Below are 18,320 nucleotides of genomic sequence, written 5' to 3'. Positions count from 1 at the left end.
TCAGAACTTTTCATCTTTTAAGCAGCAGAAAAAATTGTCACAAATGTTAATTGTCTGAAGTATATTATATACTTTGAGTATTACCTAAATAAGAATATTAGCTTGAAAAAAACAAATTCTTTTCAATTAAAGAATTTTCACTTAAGGTTTTATGTAGTTACTATCTTTTTTCATTCACTTTTCCATGGTGGACAGAAGACACTGATCTTATGATATTAGAAGGTCATTGCCCTAGGGAGAGGAAGTCTATCTGGTAGCTTTATATTTGAAATAATTCCTAAAATAGCTTCCTATTCAAACTTATTTTTGCTAACCAGGCGCTAAGATTATATTTCTTCACATTAAGCATCTAAGAAGCTTAATTATTGAAGCGTAGAACAGTCAGCACCAGAGCAAACATTCAGATGATTTGGGGGAGGGGACTAAAAGAAGGCTTAAAGCCAATTCCTCTTAGATGCTCAAAGAATTCTGAAAGAGTGGTAGACTTGGAAGGGGCATTAAGAATTACAGTAAAAATCCTCCTCATTAATGGTAGTTATGTTCCATTGAGTTGCTGTGAACGCCAAACCATTACTTCTTCTAGGGGAAATACAGTTTTAGGTTTCTGTGAGCCTTTGGTCACAACATTTACATTAGAAGCTTCCGGAGTGGCCTCATGTACAGATTGGTAAACTTCCTCTTCCTTTTTCTGGATGTACCATATTACTGACTCACTAACATTCAACCATAGGCCAAAAGGACTATAATTCATGTGTGGGTGAAGCTTATCTAACACATATTTTCCCTGTAAGACAATAGCCTTCTTGTGCTTCAGGACACCAGACAGCAATATAGCACAATGCTTGGGGCCATTTTAAAAAGTGAAATCACAAGCAAAAAGCATAACACATAAAAAACACAGCACTAAACAGACCATGAAAAGAACACTAATTTACAGTATATGAGAGCTGAAAAAGAAGGCAGATCACTATGTTTGACTTTAGCTGGATGCTGGATGATTCAAATTTTCTGCCCCTTTGAGCATGTCTGCAAATGACCAAGAAAAGCGGTGCACACAAATCTGAGAATAATGAGGACTGACTTTTAGTCCAGTACCTTTATTTTACAGATAAGGAAACTGAGGCCCAGAGAAGCCTAGTGAGTTACCCCAAGGTCACAGAGAACAGCTCATTCTACTCTTACTGAAAAGGAAGCTGAGCTTCTCATGAAATGAAAACCAAATCTCATGTATCCAGAGACCTTAGGGGTTAGAAGAGTTTTAAAAAGCACTTTGTTATATACTCCCTTATTTTTTAAAGGAGGAAATGGTTCAATTAGTTTCAGAGCAGGGACTAGAAACCCAAGTTTCCTGTCCAGTGTTCTTTGGCCAGGTTGTTGAAATTTGACCAAGGATCACTTAGGAGCACTGACCCCTCAGTTCTACCTGGAAGCACTCTGATGCCAAACTGACCTACCCCAAGAGTCTCTCCCATGATGTCTAGATTAAGCTTTTCTGAATGTCTGTAATGTGTACAAGGCACATAAGACCCGCAAAATTTGATTCATGTTGATTTGTTTTTTTAAACTTCTCTTTTTTCTGCATGGTTATCTCCACATCAGAAAGCCATTTTGTGAGGATTAAGTAGCCATGCACTGCTACCGTAACATCTAGAAGCTTTATGGGCAATGTGAGAACTTTCTTAAATATGAATTGAGTTTTCCACAGTAATCTCATTTGGGAAGGGTATGTATGTGTGTGTGCGAGTGTGTAAAAGGTAGACACATGGGATAGCCAGTGCAGAAGTATTTTGCTTCACTGTGTGTTTATAACAGAGGTTCTAATTTTTTCTTTCTCAAAGGGGGATGAGGAAGGTGGGAGATGATATTTTTGATTGAAAAAATTTTTAAATTGAAATAAAGACATATGCAAGAAATTAATGAGGCAGGAGATACTATAACAAAATACCAAGTTACACTGTTGTAATTTGAAATGTCCCAATTTTGTAGCAATTTAGCTATTATAATGTTTACTGGGCAGAGTTCACTGCAAAGAATAAATTACTTAAGTCCTATTAAGGTTATGTTCTTATTGAAACTTTAACCTCTGAATTACATTTAGAAATAAAACGAAATAATACCATTATTTTGCTTTCTCTTTTTAAAAAAAGATGCTTCAGAAAAATTAGTTTGGCCTAAAATTTTATCAGAAACATGGGACATGCTTTATACTGCAATCCATGACTTTAAAATATGATGATACAACAAACTGTTTTGAATAATATTTTGGCAAAGAAAAATCCCTACTTACTTTACATCCTAAAATAACTCCTACAGATTCATTAGGAATTACCATACCAACATCATATAGTGAAAAGCTAATGCAGAATTTATCTTTTTGGGGATGTGTTGGGGATGGAAGCTCAATTCCAGGTGGACAGTCTCGGGCGGGTAAAGGTGGGAACTTCTAAATCTTAGAGTTCTCACGAGACCCCCCAGGAAACGACTGGGAATCGAGGTGAACCGAGCTATCTCGTGTATTTCCGCCTCTTCCCTTGAGAAACGTGATGGGAGAGAGCTCTCCTTGTCCTGGATCTGGGCACACTATTGTTATCTAACAGCACGGTATTCAGATGCAAACTATGCTGCTGGAGGGTTTAAGTAGGATCAGGAAAGCCTGAAAGTTCTCTTGGGCGGAGGGGCGCGGAGTGGTGAGGACAACAAGGCTCCGCTTTTCCTCTCTCTTCTCTCCCCTCCCCCTCTCTCCCCGCTTATACTTCTACTTCCAATCTCTTATTGTAAGATCTTTGCCTCCTTGGGAGATTCTTCGCTCCCTCCTAAGGAAGAATTCCCCTGCACTTGTAACTAGACCCTGAAATAGAGCTCAACCCTTGTTCGACTCTGGAACGTCCTTTCTCTCATACGAGCATCCGGTTTGGCCAACCGAAGACCTCGGGAGGTGAGGTAAGAAGACTCGGGTAGCCCTCAGGCCTCTAGGCCTGGCAGGGATGGACAAACAGAAATTAATATGGTCTACAACACCTGAAAATCATGAAGACAGAATTCATTCCTAAATGTAATGTTTTGTTATGAGAAAAGTTTTACATGGTAGGTTGCTATTTATGAAATCAGGGAAATGGACTCAGTAGTTCATCTTAAAGCAGTCTCTTTCCTCCCTCTTCCCTATCCATTATCCAGTGCACTGAGATACTTCACCCATAAAAGAGCTCATGTTCCAGCATTCACTCTACCTGTACAGCTGACTGAGAAGGAACAGAACCTAGCTGTAGGCTGGTACTAGGTTCATCTAGAGAGAAAGTTATCTTTCTACAGCAAAAAGTCTTTTTTGGAATATTTTAAGTATGCTGGGTTTTTGGTAAAAAATCAGTAACAGCTTAGCTCCATTCTGAAACAGATTTAGATCACAAGATATAAAAAGAAATATGTTAATTATAATACAAATAATTGATATTTGGGCATCACAAATAAATTATCAAATGCTGGTGGCTTCAAAAAATTTCATTTTACATTTATTTCAATTTTGCACCATAGTATGGCAAAATGTACACCTGCAAATACAAAAAGTAATTATCAACTTCAGTTCCTTAGGCAGTACAATATGTTGGGAATGCCTGGACTTAAAAAAAAAAATCATTCTGAGTGTTCGAAAGCAGATACCTAGAATTTGGATCTTAAAGATTAAAGACTACATACATATAAATACATATGTGCAAAGTGCTTCAGATCAAAGGTTTCCTTCAACATTTATTTTGGTTACTTAAAATATAAAATAAAACAGCAGTGAAAGGAACAAAGCTTTGTATTTTTCCTAAATCCATCACAGATTTAGTTTTAAAATCTCAGATTTTTTATGGTTTTTAACAGAGTCTAATATAAAGACTGGAATGCAAGCAAGGGTTTAAGTAAAGCCACATGGTATTAAACATTTTGATAGGAGTAGGATATGCATTCCAACAGAGATTTTCTCGGCACCCCAATGTAGAAATCCCACCCAAACATCACTATAAAGTGGGAATTTGTCCCACAGTCTGGGTATCCCCATTTAGATACATATTTAAATTGAAGGCAGTGAGTTTAACCTAAATCTAGTGAAAATTTCACTACCAATGTTAAAGAAAGACTAATTTTGTTGCTATTTAACAATTAATTAGCAGATATTTTTGGTTAAACATTAGTCCCACCATTCACATTGGAGGTATGTAATATGCTGTTCCATGTCTGATACATTTTTTCTGATTTCTAAGAGTCAGTGACTTCTTTAGTTCCACCTAACAACTTCCAGGTCTAAGCAATGTCTGAATATGTTAACAGTGGAAAGCTTAGAACAGGGGAGAAGAAAAATAGGTAAAGTAAGAAAATAAAATACGAATGGGGGAAAGAGTAAATATGTTAAATAGTCTTTGGAGCTACACAGTGATATCAGGGTTAAAGATGACCTCCTTTTATCTGGTACACAGGGCACAATACTAGGAGTCAGATAATGTCTGCTTGGGCTCTGATACTTTTTGAATAGTGTTGGGGAAATCATAACACTTTTCCGTTCCTCAGTTTCTTATTTAGTATATTCAGTATATTCCTTAGGGAAGCTGTAGTCATGAGATATGACAAAAACAAAATAAAATCAACCAAACAAAACCTCATTATTTCCCTGATACATTTCTCTACTGGAAATATGATTGTTGGTTAGAAATTAGGAGGGAAGACAGAGTAATCTTAAATGACAATGTATCCAACTAACATCATGTACTTACTATGGGTAGAGCATTATATTAAGAGGAGAGAGGTAACTGTTTCTGATTTCAAGATGATAGTTGAACATATTGTTATCTTTTCTTAATTTTTTGTACTTTAGGAATAAAGGCTATAGAATAGCCCAGAGGAGGTGTCAAACATATGGCCTGCAATACTTCTGAGTACAAGCCTAACCAGATTAAAATGTAATTAAGAAATATTTAAAACAATAAAAAAAAAAATACAACACAGATTTACAATTTAAATTTACAATTTAAAACTAAGTCAATATGCAATCTGCAGGGATCCTTATATATGGATTATTGGTGCCAATTCTATTTGAATTTGACACAATTGCTCTAGACTATTTGTTTATTTATTGGTAGCACCTTTACTCCTCTAGGAAAGAACACCTGAGAACACCGGCAAAAGAAATTCAGGGACCTTATCTTCATAGATTTCTTGATCAGAAAGAAACATCTGAAACCATTCATTCTTAGACCTCAGATATGAGGCAGGACCACATCTAAACTATCCTAACTATAAGAACAGTTACTAACATATAGTAGGCATTTAGTTCATTTTTAAATCAGGTCAGTTTTCCCCACCGAAAAAATGGCCTAGGTATCAATTCAGTGCAGAAAGTAGAAATTTCAAAAGTAGAAATAGAAAGAGTTCAGACCTAGAAGGAAACCAAAGCCTAGAAAAATTTATAAGTAGTCCAAGGTCATACAAGTAGTTAACAGACAAAGTAGGTCTCCAGGCTCTCACCCTAGTACTTCTGCCACTGAACAAGGCACACGTGAAGTACAATAATGAAAGATTTCATCTCACTGTGTTGCATCTAACACTCAAACAGGCAAAGTTTATTTTTAGCATGCCATCTCCTTTTCCTCTATACCAACATATGTCAATGTTAATTTGACATTCAATTCTATCTAAAGTTTTTCATGGTTTCAAATTACTTACCTTTCATTTCTTCCCTTTAATCAAAACTCCTCTTCTCTCAGCTATATGTTATAAAAACAATCTAACAGAATTTATATACCAGTAGTGAATGACTGATTGCTAATCACTTAGTTCTCCTAAAGTTAGTTGTAGTTTAAGGAGAATGCTCATCAAATCAAATGAACCCGCCTCTGATTATGAGAATTTCAGATAGCCTAATTTCATGTGGAAACTGTCCTTGTGTCAGTTCTTTTAAGCTGATCCTACTTTTCAGGTTCCTTTCGTGTCCTCTAGTACTGAACCTACAGAACCTCTAAAATTCTTGCCTCACTTGTTTATGGGAGCAGTTGACAAGACAGGGAAGTGGTAGCTATTCCTAAATGGGGAAAGACCAGAGTATGTGAACCCTTAATCCATACATTTTTATAGACTATGCCATTCCAATGTGCTAGCTCTGGTAATATTACAAACCTGAGAAAAGTGTTAAGATTAAAGAATGGTCACTTATTCAAAAAATAGATATTAACAATGACTAATTACAAGAAAACTTAAAATGATTCCATTACACTTTCAAAGTAGATACAAACACACACATGCATTTATACATATACACTTATGTGTATATACACTAATGTATACATCTCCCTTGAAAATGTAATGGAAACATTTTAATTTTTTGGTAATTAATTATTGTTAAAAGTTAAATATCTATTTTTTGAAAAGATGGCACACAAATAAACACACCTCCTTTTCTCAACTACAGCTGCCTAATTAGGTGCACTAGACTTAATTATGACCTGTGCAGATGAAAGACTATTGCTACTGTTTCTGACCAAGGATCACACTTTATGACAAGCTGATGCCTTCTGAATATTGGGGGAAAGAGGAAGAAATTAAGATTTTGCTTATGTGGGCAGGTGGAGGAACCTAATTATCTTTTATGAAATGATTTTTATGAATAAATGCATTCCAAATTTTAAGTAGATGGACAAGCAACTTTAGCACACAAGACATTTCAAAATTGAAAGCAGGCTATGATGTTCTCAATAGAAAGTGCAATGATAACTTTGTGGATTATGTTCTTCACTTATATTGTGTTTTGTTTACACGGCTTCTTTCTGTTTCCTATTCACAAGTAAAGCTACAATAGTACTTTCTCCTTCTAAGTTATAAGCATGTTTATCTGAAATTTATATATGACAAAGTGAAAACAAAAATAAAGACATATTCTCTTTTGGCTAGCACCTAAAAAGAACCATAATTTGTCTCCTGGGGTTAGTGTGTTCTGGTGTATTAAATATCTAAGTTGAGGAAAAAATATTAGGAATGCTCTCTATTGAAGTTAGTTTATAATTTGTATAGCATTCTATTTTATTCATGGAATCATAAAACAAATATACTTAGGTGAAGGCAGGGCAGATTTTTCTTTACTAGTTTGTGACTTTTGAGCATATTTTTATTATATGGGTTTGGGAGTGGACAAATTAAAAAACAATTCCAAAATATCAGAGGGTGTAAAAATCAATCTAATTTGTGAAGAAGCAGTTGGTATGTCACCTATGCAATCACTGACATTTTAGGAGGAAAAAAAGCAGTGTCACAGTGAAGATTTCCTATGGGAATTTCTACTTGAATTAAACCTTAACCAAAATACTTGAAAAAGTATTTAGTTTCACCCACTCTCCTCAATATTTTACTAGTATTGTGACTCCCTCTACAGGCAGAAAATGTAAATAAAATATAAATGCTAAGACCTTTTACAAGCAAAAACAAATAGTTTTACTTCCAACAGAACTATTAATTCAGGTAAAGGCATATTACTATTTATTTATGTTAACTCTTTTTACCAAATACAAAGAAAAGTTTGAATCACTTATGTAAAAATAATTTTTCATTGTTTAGTACTATTTTAATGGTCAAGTACTACAATGAATAGAATATTTGCTAGTTAACCTGGTTAGTTTATATATTTGTCCCAGCAAAATAGCACAGCAGACATTTTGGGCAAAGTTTACATAATCTCATTGCAGGTTATTTAATGTGCAGAGGAGTGAAATACATGGAATATGTAAATCACTGAATGAATAGGATATCTTATCTTGAAAGGTGCCTAATGACATGTTCAATAATTCAAGACCAACAAAATTATTAGTGCATTGTGCAAGTATAGTATTTTGTTGATGGCACAGAACATGCAACATCAGGTAAGATCAGTTGTAGTTTTACTTAGATTAAGTTTCACCACGATATTTTTCTTGAAATTTTGCGCTGCACTTTGATGGTCATAGACCACTGAACTGAACTGAAAATACTGTTAAACTTCGACTGACTATGACCTTATGTGCTTGAGCTCTCTTAATTCCAGATGAGAATATTTGTTGGAAACATCACAAAAAAGATTCCTGACCAGTTAAAAGTTCAACTAGATCAAGGGATTCTGTGTCACAGAACTCATAAGCAGTCTAGAGAAGCCTATGAACCTCTTCTGAAAATAATGTGTTTAAATGTATAAAATGTATAGAATCACAAAGGAAACAAATTCTATAGAAAGCTGTTTTCACCATCCACCTTCACAGACCCCTTCCCTCCGAAATACATATACCAACCCCGCTGAAGATCCATGGACTCTAGACCCAGAAAGTTTCTGAGGTCCCTTTCCAGTTCTGAGATTCTGTCTGAGGAAGAAGGTTGTTTTTCTTCAGGGAAGGACAATCTCCTTATAAGTGAGTTCATAATGTCATAATAGTGACATTTATATAGCTCTCAAAAATTTACAAAATGCTTTATAAACACCTCATTTTAATCTTTAAAACCCCATGAGATAGGTAAAGATAGTTACTAACATCCATATTTTACATATGAAGAACGAGGGCTCAGCAAGACCACTTGTCTATAGTTATACTGCTTTTAAGTGTCAGAGGAAGGACCTGAATCCTTGTCTCTCCTGATTTCAAGTTCAGCATTCTTTCCACTATACCGCAATCTTTGAACAATCAAGCACTAACCATTTATCAAGCTGCTGATAGATGCCAGACTCTGTGACAGGCACAGCAGAAATAAATATAATCAATGAAAAGATCCCTACTCTCAAGAGCTCATATTCCAGAAAAGGAAAACAACAAAACGTATATAAATACACACTATTTATATACAAGGCAGTCTGATGAGCCACCAGCCATGGAGGGGACTGAACTGAGAAGAGCACTGTGGAGAATGTACTGCTTGAACTAAGTCTTGAAGAAAGGGATTCTATTAGGTGATGGTAAAGAGCAAACACACCTGTGGGGACAGCAGTGCAAATGCATGGAGGTGAGATATGGAATGGAATATAGGAGGAACAGAGAGAAGGAAAGCTGGACGGCAGAGTGTAAGACAGAGAACTGTGTACCATGAGACTGGAGAAACAGTTGAGGTATGCTTAAAAAGACTTTAAAAGCTAAGTATTGAAATTTATATTTGATTCTAGGGGCAACAGAAAGTCACTGGAACTGAACAGGGGAAAGACATGGTCAGATCTGTACTTAAGAAAAATCATTTTGGTAACAATGTGGAGGATGAACTGGAATGAGGAAGAGACTTAAGTGGAGACCAGTTAGGAGGCCAATGTTATAATCTAGGTATAAGGTGATAAGGGGCTGAACTAAGTTGATAACTGTGTGAATAGACAGAATGGGTCAGATTTGAGAGATGTTATAGAGGTAGAAATGGCAAAATCTGGCAACTGATTTTATATATGAAAAAAGGGAGAGTAAGGTCTTGATGGCAATGCCAAATTACAGACTGAGAAGACTGTAAGAATGGTGGTGCTTTAGACATAATAAAAGAAAGTCTGGAAGATGGGAGTGACTGGGGTAAAGATAAGTTGTTTCTAGTCATGTTGAGTGTGAAGTATTTCTGGGAAGCCCCATTTGAAATGTTCAATAAAGAACCGATACAAGACTGAAGCTTGGGGAAGAGAGTAAGATTAGCTATAATCCAATCCATGAAAGCTACTGAAGTCAACGAATGTGAATAGAGAAGAGCAGGGAACCTAGGTCAGAGACTTAGAGAATATGCGTAGTTAAGGTACATGATGGTACATGATCTGGATTACGAACCACAAAAAGAAACGAAGAAATAGATAGGTAAGAGAACCAGGACATAGCAGTCTCAAGAAAGCTCAGAAAGAAGTGTCCAGCAAAGATGGTCAATATTGTCAAATACAGCAGATGTATTCATTCCATCCAGATGCTATTTCCAACTAAATTTTATAATATGATAGGGTATTAATTTTTTTCTGGGACTTCAGTCCATGACAGTTTTAGTTGAGGAAAGAAAGCAGGGTGTGGAAACCTAACAATGAGTTTTCTTTCTGGGTTTCTCTGAAAAAGTCAAAGTGTATGATGTGTAGATGTAGGGGATGTGAGAATTAATTTGAATCTGTTAGTACGCCCCTTTATGCTTCTAGACTGGTCAATATTACATTATGCTAGTATACAAATAAACTCCAGGGTTAAACCAAACCAAGCCTTTCTGCCCAAGCTTTAAAGGACGTAAGCACATCTAATAATGACTTAAGCAGACTGCCATACCTTTTTCTTCTACCCATACTTTCATAGATGTGTCTGTAATTTGATTCTTGAGTTCAAATGCATCAAACTTTTATTACATGGAAGCTACATGCATGGTACAGCATTGTCCTAAAGACTGAATTTATTTTCTTTCAACATTTATTGAATACCTACTATCCAGGGGCAACTGAAGCACATATAAATTTATCTCATCAGTAAAAACGAGTGGATTGGGCTTGATAATTTGTAAGGTTCCTTCCAGCCCTAAATTTCATCAACCTGTGTTACATATTTACCTTTTAACACAGTAAGTATGTAATACTCAATATATATGCTGCAATAAGAGTAACTATAACAATGGATCTACAAAGTTTAGCAGAGAAAGTTGAGAGAATACCATTTTAATGATAATCAATGCACCTGTGAAACTAAATGAATCGTTAAACCAGAAGTAGGCTCATCAACAATTCTTCAATCAGAAGCTACCTGGTCAATATCAGCGTTTCTTGGGAGGAAATATACAATATTGTTAGTGATCATCTGGGATAGCCTGAAAATTTCAAATGTTGAAATAAGTTAAGGAAAAATAACTGACACCAGTTAATTTCTACTAAATGATACTTAATTTAGCCAGTTAAAAGATAGTCCCTAATCTAGGATGTAAGATGCTTTTATTCTAAAATTTAACAATAAATAATAATTATGAATAGAATAAAATCCTTATTATAGAAGCAGTATCATTTCATTTTAAAAACAAAAATTTCTTCCAAACCAAAAGTATATTTTGCTCATATCTGGGACAAGTTCAAATAAATTTTTAGATTTATAACAACAGTCATAGATTGACATCAGAAGAAGCTGTGGCCCAGTGGGCAGCAGCTGGCACTAGAGTTGAGAATTGTCTTCAACATATACTCATGTGACTCTTGAGATGTTCCTTAACCGTGTAATCCCCAGGAAGTCACAGAGAAGGTTCTAGTTGCCTAGACCAATGAAATCATAAGTCTGCTTCAAAAAAAAAAAAAAAAAAAAAAAAAGGGAAAAAATTTAGTAATGTTTCTTTATAGAACTTTATAGTTCACAAAACACCTCTTTTGTTTGATAATGCTCACAAATAATTACTTCATTTGATTCTATTATGCACCTGAGTAAATAGTATAACTACACTGTTCCAAGAGGCAGTGTGACTTAGTAGAGAGGATGTTGGGCTTGGGAGTTAAAACGTGTGGAATCTTACTATGCATCTGACATTTCAAATCTGTGTGACAACAGGCATGTCACAACTTCTCAGAACTTTAATTCCCTCAACTATAAAAGGGAATAATAAAATTTGTACACTATCTACCTCACAAGGCTGTTATGACAATGTAAACCTTCAAGGGTCATGCAAATGTGACTAGTATTTTACTATTTTATCATTATAAGAAAGCTAAGGCACAGAAAGGTTAAGTGTTTTGTGCCAAAAAAATTATGTTATGTTAAATTATAGTTTCTTTTATCTTGGGAGTTCTATTTTTGGGGGGCAGGACAGGACAGTGTATGACCTAACACCCATAATATCATTAATTACTTATATCAAAATCAAACATTAAATATTAAAATATTTAAATATTAAAAATATCTAAATTATTCAAACCATTACAGAAGATTTAGTTTTCAATGTGGTACTAAAATAAATTAATTAGAAAGACCACAAAAAAAAATGTGAAATTATTTATTAACCTAAAATCATAAAACCATAATTTACTCTGTGTCCCAATCAATATTACTATTTAAGAATGGATACAGGGGTTACAGGGAAAGAGAATTGGCTCTGGAGTAAAAGACCTTAGCTTCCAATCCCATCTCTGAAGTTCACTACTGATGCCTGTCCCTGTGTGATTGCGGGCATGGCATGTGAGCTCCCTAGGCCTCAATTTCTCAGTAGTAAAATGAGGAGGGTAGGGGGGTGGGGTGTATTACAAGGTCTTGAAGGATCCCTTCTATAAATTACTAACAGTGACTGATCTTTCACCCACTCATTATCTAGGTGGAATATTAACATTGCCGGGAAGCAAAAAAAAAAAAAAAATAGTTTACCTGTTTCATAGGATAACAGATTTTGAACTGTAAGGGGTCCTTTAAGGACATGTAATCTACCTCCCTCATTTCACAGATGAGGAAACTGATGCCCAGAAAGTTTAGGTGATTTGGTGGTGAACCAAGGACTCCTGACTCCAAATCCAGTGTCCTCACAGGGAGCCTGCTGTTACATCATCAGACAAGCACAAAGTGGGTGAATCACACTGGGTTCTGAGTCTATATGACACTGAAGTAGTGCTGTCTAGATTCCCTTGATGGATCCCAAGAGGAGCCAGAATTCCCAAAGATGGGCCCTTGGGGCTCTGTGGTTTTAATTTGCCAAAGATGAGGTATATCATTAACAAATAAGTGCAATGAAAAAGGATGCAAAATTTGGAGCTAGAGGCCTGGTTTGAAATCATAGCTCTGCCACTATGTGTAACCTCTCTGGCTTCAATGTTTTCATTTATAAAGTGAAGGGACTGGATTACAGAAACACTGAGGTTATTTTCAGCTCAAAATCTATCCTCCTATGAGCTGGCAGCATCAACAGCTCCAAAAAGTCAATTGCTGCTTCATTTGTTCAATTTAGTTTGGACAAAAATAAAACCAACCCCTACCCCTCCAAACAGGTACACAACAGATATCACACAGGAAATCTGACACCCCTCTTCAAACACAACTTGGCAATAATATGTAACATTTATCACCATCTGCAAGTTAAATCACAACAAGGATTTAGAAAGGATATCCATCTGGAGACATCATGGTTCTAATATCAAAGGTTTCTGCAGTAGCATAGTCAGGCCCTCCCCAAGGAGGGCTGAGGAATACAACGTCTGCCTTCAAACCTGAAGCCAAAAGCATGAAGTCTCCACAGATGAACTCTATCTTATCTGCTACTCCGTACACTTCTGCATTGTTGTGAGCAAGATCAATTTTAGTTGGATCAATATCAATGGCAATCACTGGAAAAAGATCAAAGGAAAATGAGTATTTTTTATGAGCCTTGTGAGATGACATTTAATCTCTGCAATGACCTGAATAAATCCTTTAAAGGATCCTTACATTGTCAATTTTTGTACATGTGCCATGTATTGCTGAGAAAAAGGTATATTCCTTTCTATCCCTATTCGGTTTTCTCCAGAGATCTATCACATCTAACATATCCAGAGTTTTATTCACCTCCTTAACTTCTTTCTTGTTTATTTTGAGGTTAGATTTATCAAGTTCAGAGAGGAGGAGGTTGAGGTCCCCCACTAGTATATTTTTAGTGTCTATTTCTTCCTATAACTCCCTTAAATTCTCCTCTAAGAATTTAGATGCTATACCACTTGGAACATATATGTTTAGTAATGATATTGCTTCATTGTCTATGGTGCCTTTTAGCAGGATATAGTTTCCTTCCCTATTTCTTTTGATTAGATCTATTTCTGTTTTTGCTTTGTCTGAGATTAGGACTGCTACCCCTACTTTTTTTACATCAGATGAAGTACAATATACTCTGCTCCAACTTAAAGGATCCTTACAGAACGAAAGAAAACTTTGCCTATGATTAGGTTATCCAGTCACATATAACAAACATGCACATTTAACTGAAACATTTACAGTTTTAATTGTGACTGGGTAGGCTAGATTGAAGAACTTCTCATAATATTTCAATGACAGGCATTTTGGGGATAGTGATTTGATGTAGAAGAATAATGAATAATCATGTTCATCTGTGGTATTTAATATTCTAGCTGTCTAAAATGGTAATTAAATATACTTCTCTTGCTACATTTTTCTGAATCATGTTACTTTTGTGGTATTCAGAATAAATCACATAGTAAGCTATGAAAAAGAGCACTGAAAGAACAGTTGGACTAAAAAGGAAATTAGAAATAAGCTTGGTGTTTCAAAAGCACATGGCAATAGTATTTACAAAGTCCTACTTACTCAGGTAAGATTTATCTATTGGCTTCCATCTGAATTTGTAAACGAAAAGAATCCTTATACAAATTCATTTTTCTATCATATGTACCAATTTACATGTATTTACTGTGTCTATCATGAACATGCAATGTGTTGAATAACAAGCACATCACTGTCATGGAATCAAAGACATCTGCTATATTCAAAGGCCATACCGTTAGAGATTCTAAAGAAAACAGAAAAAGTCTAAAAAAATGTAGATAAGTTTTTTCCCAGAAAAAAACATTTTAAGAGATCTTAAATTCTATTATAAAGTAGCAATCATCAAAACCACTTGGTACTGGCTAAAAAACAGAGGGGTAGACCAGTGGAACAGGTTAGGTACTCAAGACACAGTAGGCAAGTTTTTGCACGAACAAACCCAATGCAACTAAGGTTGAGGGAAGCAGAAAACTGGGAAAGAATTTTTGCAACTAGTATCTGTGATAAAGGTCCCATTTCTAAAACATAGAGAGAACTGAGTCAAATATGCAAGAATACAAGTCATTCCCCAGCTGATAAATGGTCAAAGGATATGAACAGGGAGTTTTCAGAGGAAGAAATTAAAGCTATCTATAACCATATGAAAAAATGCTCTAAATTACTACTAATTAGAGAGATGCAGATCAAAACAGCTCTGAGATACCACATCACAACTATCAGATTGGCTAACATGACAAAACAGGAAGATGATCAACGTTGGAGAAGATATGGGAGAGTTGGAAGACTAATTCATTGTTGGTGGAGCTGTGAGCTGATCCAACCATTCTGGAGAGCAACTTGGAACTAGGCCCAAAGGGCTACAAAAATGTGCGTACCCTTAGACCCAGCAATATTGCTTCTGGGACTCTATCCCCAAGAGATCATAGAAATGGCAAAGGGTCCCACATGTACAAAAATATTTATAGCAGCTCTCTTTGTGGTGGTCAAAAACTGGAAATCAAGGGGATGCCCATCAACTGGGGAATTGCTGAACAAGTTGTGGTATATGACTGTAATGGAATGCTATTATGATATGAGAAACGATGAACAGGAAGACTTCAGAGAGGCCTGGAAAGACTTATATGAACTGATGCTGAGTGAAAGGAGCAGAACCAGGAGAACTTTGTACACAGCAACAAGCACAGTGTGAGAGGAATTTTTCTGGTAGACTTAGTACTTCATTGCAATGTAAAGATTTAAAAAATTTCCAATGGATTCTTGAGGCAAAATGCCTTCCACATCCAGAGAAAGAACTATGGAATTGGACTGGAGATAGAAGCAGACCACTTTCTTTTGTATTATGTTTTGTTTTGTTTTACGGTTTCTCCCATTCATTTTAATTCTTCTATGCAACATGTATTCAATGGCAATGTACATGTAGAACCTATATAAGATTGTACGCCGTCTCAGGGAGGGATTGGGGAGTGAAGGGAAAAAAAATCTAAGATATATGGAAGTGACAGTCGAACAATGAAAACAAAATAATTTAGTTTAAAAAAAAAGAAAAATTTTTTAAAGGAATTAAAGACCTTTAATGATAGAAATCTTCTTTTCCTGACACTGCTGAATGAAATACTTTATAAGTCAGTTTTGTGTTTCTAATGAAGCTGATTTCACTTAATATATTGCTATTTCAGAATTAGCAATGCTTATATAAGCTAACCTTGGCTTATCTATAGAAGTGCGCATGAGCCACTTGCCTTAGTGCAATACTTAGCAGAGCTAAATGAAGCATGATTTCCATGGCGGTCACATAACTAAATTATCAAAAAAAAAATTCAACAGGTCACATTTATATATTACTTTAAAATTTACAAAACATTAAACAAATGAGCTCATTTGATCTTTACTCCCCAATGAGATGGAGACGACTTAATGATGGCTTTAAAATACTAAAAGTAGCTTTGAAACATTTTTTTTTTTTTGCAAAATAAAATCATTGTACAAAATACACAAAATCAACCAATTAGTTACTGCATAAAATCATGCATTTACAAGAAATGACCCTATTTCTGTTCTGGATGACCTATTTCTCTTCTATATACACAAACAAGCAAAAGAGAAATGATCATATCTTTATCAGCTTTTTAATCTCCTACATTTGTGGTCTCAGAACAGAATGACAAATATGCTGACAGTAAGTAGCAAAATGTCTTCTAACATTAAATCCAGTCTTTAAAACGGAGTGTTTTGATCAGTTGTATTTGAAAATAAGATCTGTCTGAGAGCAGCAAAGATTGTAAGCACTGATTTTGGCCTGTGAAAGTGCTGCTGACAAATGCTAAACATTTAATCTTCTGGAATACAGAAAATCATATCCAAGTACAAAATCTTCCTACCTACACAATTATATGCATGTAAATGTGTGTGTGTGTTTAGATAGTTCTCTGAATGAGAAAAATTCTGACATTGAATGTAGGATATTCTCAATACTATTTACACACACACAGATACACACTCTCTCTCTCTCCACCCCCTACCCCCTCTTTATCTCTCCCCCTCTCTCTGAATGTCTCCAATAACTCAGAAATGCAGCATATTCTTTTACTGGGGGTAACAAGAAGAGGAGAACAACAATTACTTAAATATTTTCCTAGTTATGTTACAATCTATCCTTTAGAGAACCACCCAAATTTAACATATATTTAAGACATTTTAAGTTTATCTTTTGTTCAAACAAGAAATTATTGCTTAAGACAGAAAATATTTTTCTTTGTCAAAGATGAATGACCATGCCTCTTCTGAGTGCTACTTTTAAGACATTAAAACATGAGATCCACTGAGATCTGTAAGTTCTGAATTTTTATTTTCTATACCAAAACTTTTTGCTACTACAAAGTATTAGGACAGACTGAAATTACATTTACTGATCATTCTTTTTCCCATTCACTCGGATACCAAGAGAAAGTTAAGAATACAATTTAGATAGTTGTTTCTGCAAAATCTTCGCAGTTTTTTTTAAATGGTGGAGGCCATCATTATACCTGCTCAGGTTACCCTAAAGGGAATGGTCTTTAAATATATGGTAGGAAAGCTACTGTTCATTTATCTGGGTGATCTGCAGCTGACAACTGAACATGTACAAAGTGATGCACAAGGTGACAAAGATACTCAACTTATATGTGAAGTACCATCTTTCATATGGAATGTTTCTAGGGTGCCTACGAAACATTTCTTAGTCAGACATCTCTGCCAGATGTTTCAGTAGGATTCAAGGGAAACTGTGTTTTCCTATGGAGTGAACAATGAGTAGAGAAATACAATTTTAGATTCAGAGGCTACCATTCTGGCGGGTCTAAGAGTGACTTTAGTTGAGCTACTAAGGAAGACATTTAAAGGTGATGCTTATGAGCATAAGAGTAACTGAGAAGTACAAGTCTTCTGGCATTAGTCTTAAATCTAGTTACAAATGTCACTTTCCCGGTTCAAAATGATTTGTTGAGACTCACTGCCTGTGGGCTGTTCAAAAGACTGGAAACAAACATATTCCTTCCTTTTGTTCTTCTCGAGATTTCCATACCCTAGGTTTGTATTGTCTATTTCTAGACCCTCTGTATTAGCCAGTACCTAATCTTCATGCGTATGACATCATATATAGGAAACTAACCTGATATACTTGAGAAAAACCTTGTCCCTCACATTAACATCTTAGGGCCACCTCAGTGATTTGTCCTAGTGTGAAGTGGCAAAGTGAGAGAGTGTTGGCCTTGAAGTCACGAAGATCTGAATTAAAATCCTGTCTCATTTACTGTGTAAGTCACTTAGCCTCTCTTTGACTCAAATTTCTCATCTATAAAATGGGTATGGGAGCACTTGTCTCACAGTGTTGTTGGCAAGGATCAAATGAGATTACTACACAAAGTGTTGTGCAACCTTCACAGTGTTATGTAAATAAATACTAATTACTATTATTATTAAACTTAGGCATCCCTGCATTGAGAAGGAATGACAAGAGAACTTGAATGTATCAAGACCAGGGGTGGTTTGTCTCACTTTCCTCTTTTTCCAGGCATCCTGCTCAGACCATGGTGATTGTGGTAAGTAAGATCTCAATGTATACACTTCCATGCATGACTGAGACCCAGGTATGCCCTTTGC

The 18,320-nt window shown here is 35.5% G+C and overlaps 1 protein-coding gene and 1 long non-coding RNA gene across 12 annotated transcripts in view; one reads left to right on the top strand and one right to left on the bottom strand.

Annotated features, from left to right (window-relative positions):
• Window positions 1–18,320, bottom strand: part of TGS1 (trimethylguanosine synthase 1) — an 87,223-nt gene that overhangs the window by 39,445 nt on the left and 29,458 nt on the right. For 3 of the 5 annotated variants that reach the window (XR_011966109.1, XR_011966110.1, XM_072604612.1), the window contains exons 11-12: window positions 13,039–13,255; window positions 10,713–10,791 (exon numbers count right to left, since the gene is read on the bottom strand). The exons of 1 other annotated variant lie outside the window; for it this stretch is intronic. Coding sequence is in view for 2 of the 4 variants with exons in the window: in XM_072604612.1 (XP_072460713.1) it covers window positions 10,713–10,791; window positions 13,039–13,255 (296 nt within the window). In the remaining 2 variants the exon portion in view is untranslated. Of the gene's footprint in view, window positions 1–10,712; window positions 10,792–13,038; window positions 17,454–18,320 lie in introns of those variants that run through there. One more of the 5 variants, XM_072604614.1, reaches the window with a different exon arrangement.
• The window catches only part of LOC140501249 (uncharacterized), a 67,789-nt gene that overhangs the window by 23,701 nt on the left and 25,768 nt on the right, over window positions 1–18,320 (top strand). For all 7 annotated transcript variants that reach the window (XR_011966114.1, XR_011966117.1, XR_011966113.1 and 4 more), the window contains exon 2: window positions 18,147–18,259. This is a non-coding gene — a long non-coding RNA (uncharacterized lncRNA). The remainder of the gene's footprint in view (window positions 1–18,146; window positions 18,260–18,320) is intronic.

The sequence above is a fragment of the Notamacropus eugenii genome, chromosome 4, assembly GCF_028372415.1.
Source record: "Notamacropus eugenii isolate mMacEug1 chromosome 4, mMacEug1.pri_v2, whole genome shotgun sequence".
NCBI classification, from domain to species: Eukaryota; Metazoa; Chordata; class Mammalia; order Diprotodontia; family Macropodidae; genus Notamacropus; species Notamacropus eugenii.
This window is presented reverse-complemented; position numbering and strand designations above follow the sequence as displayed.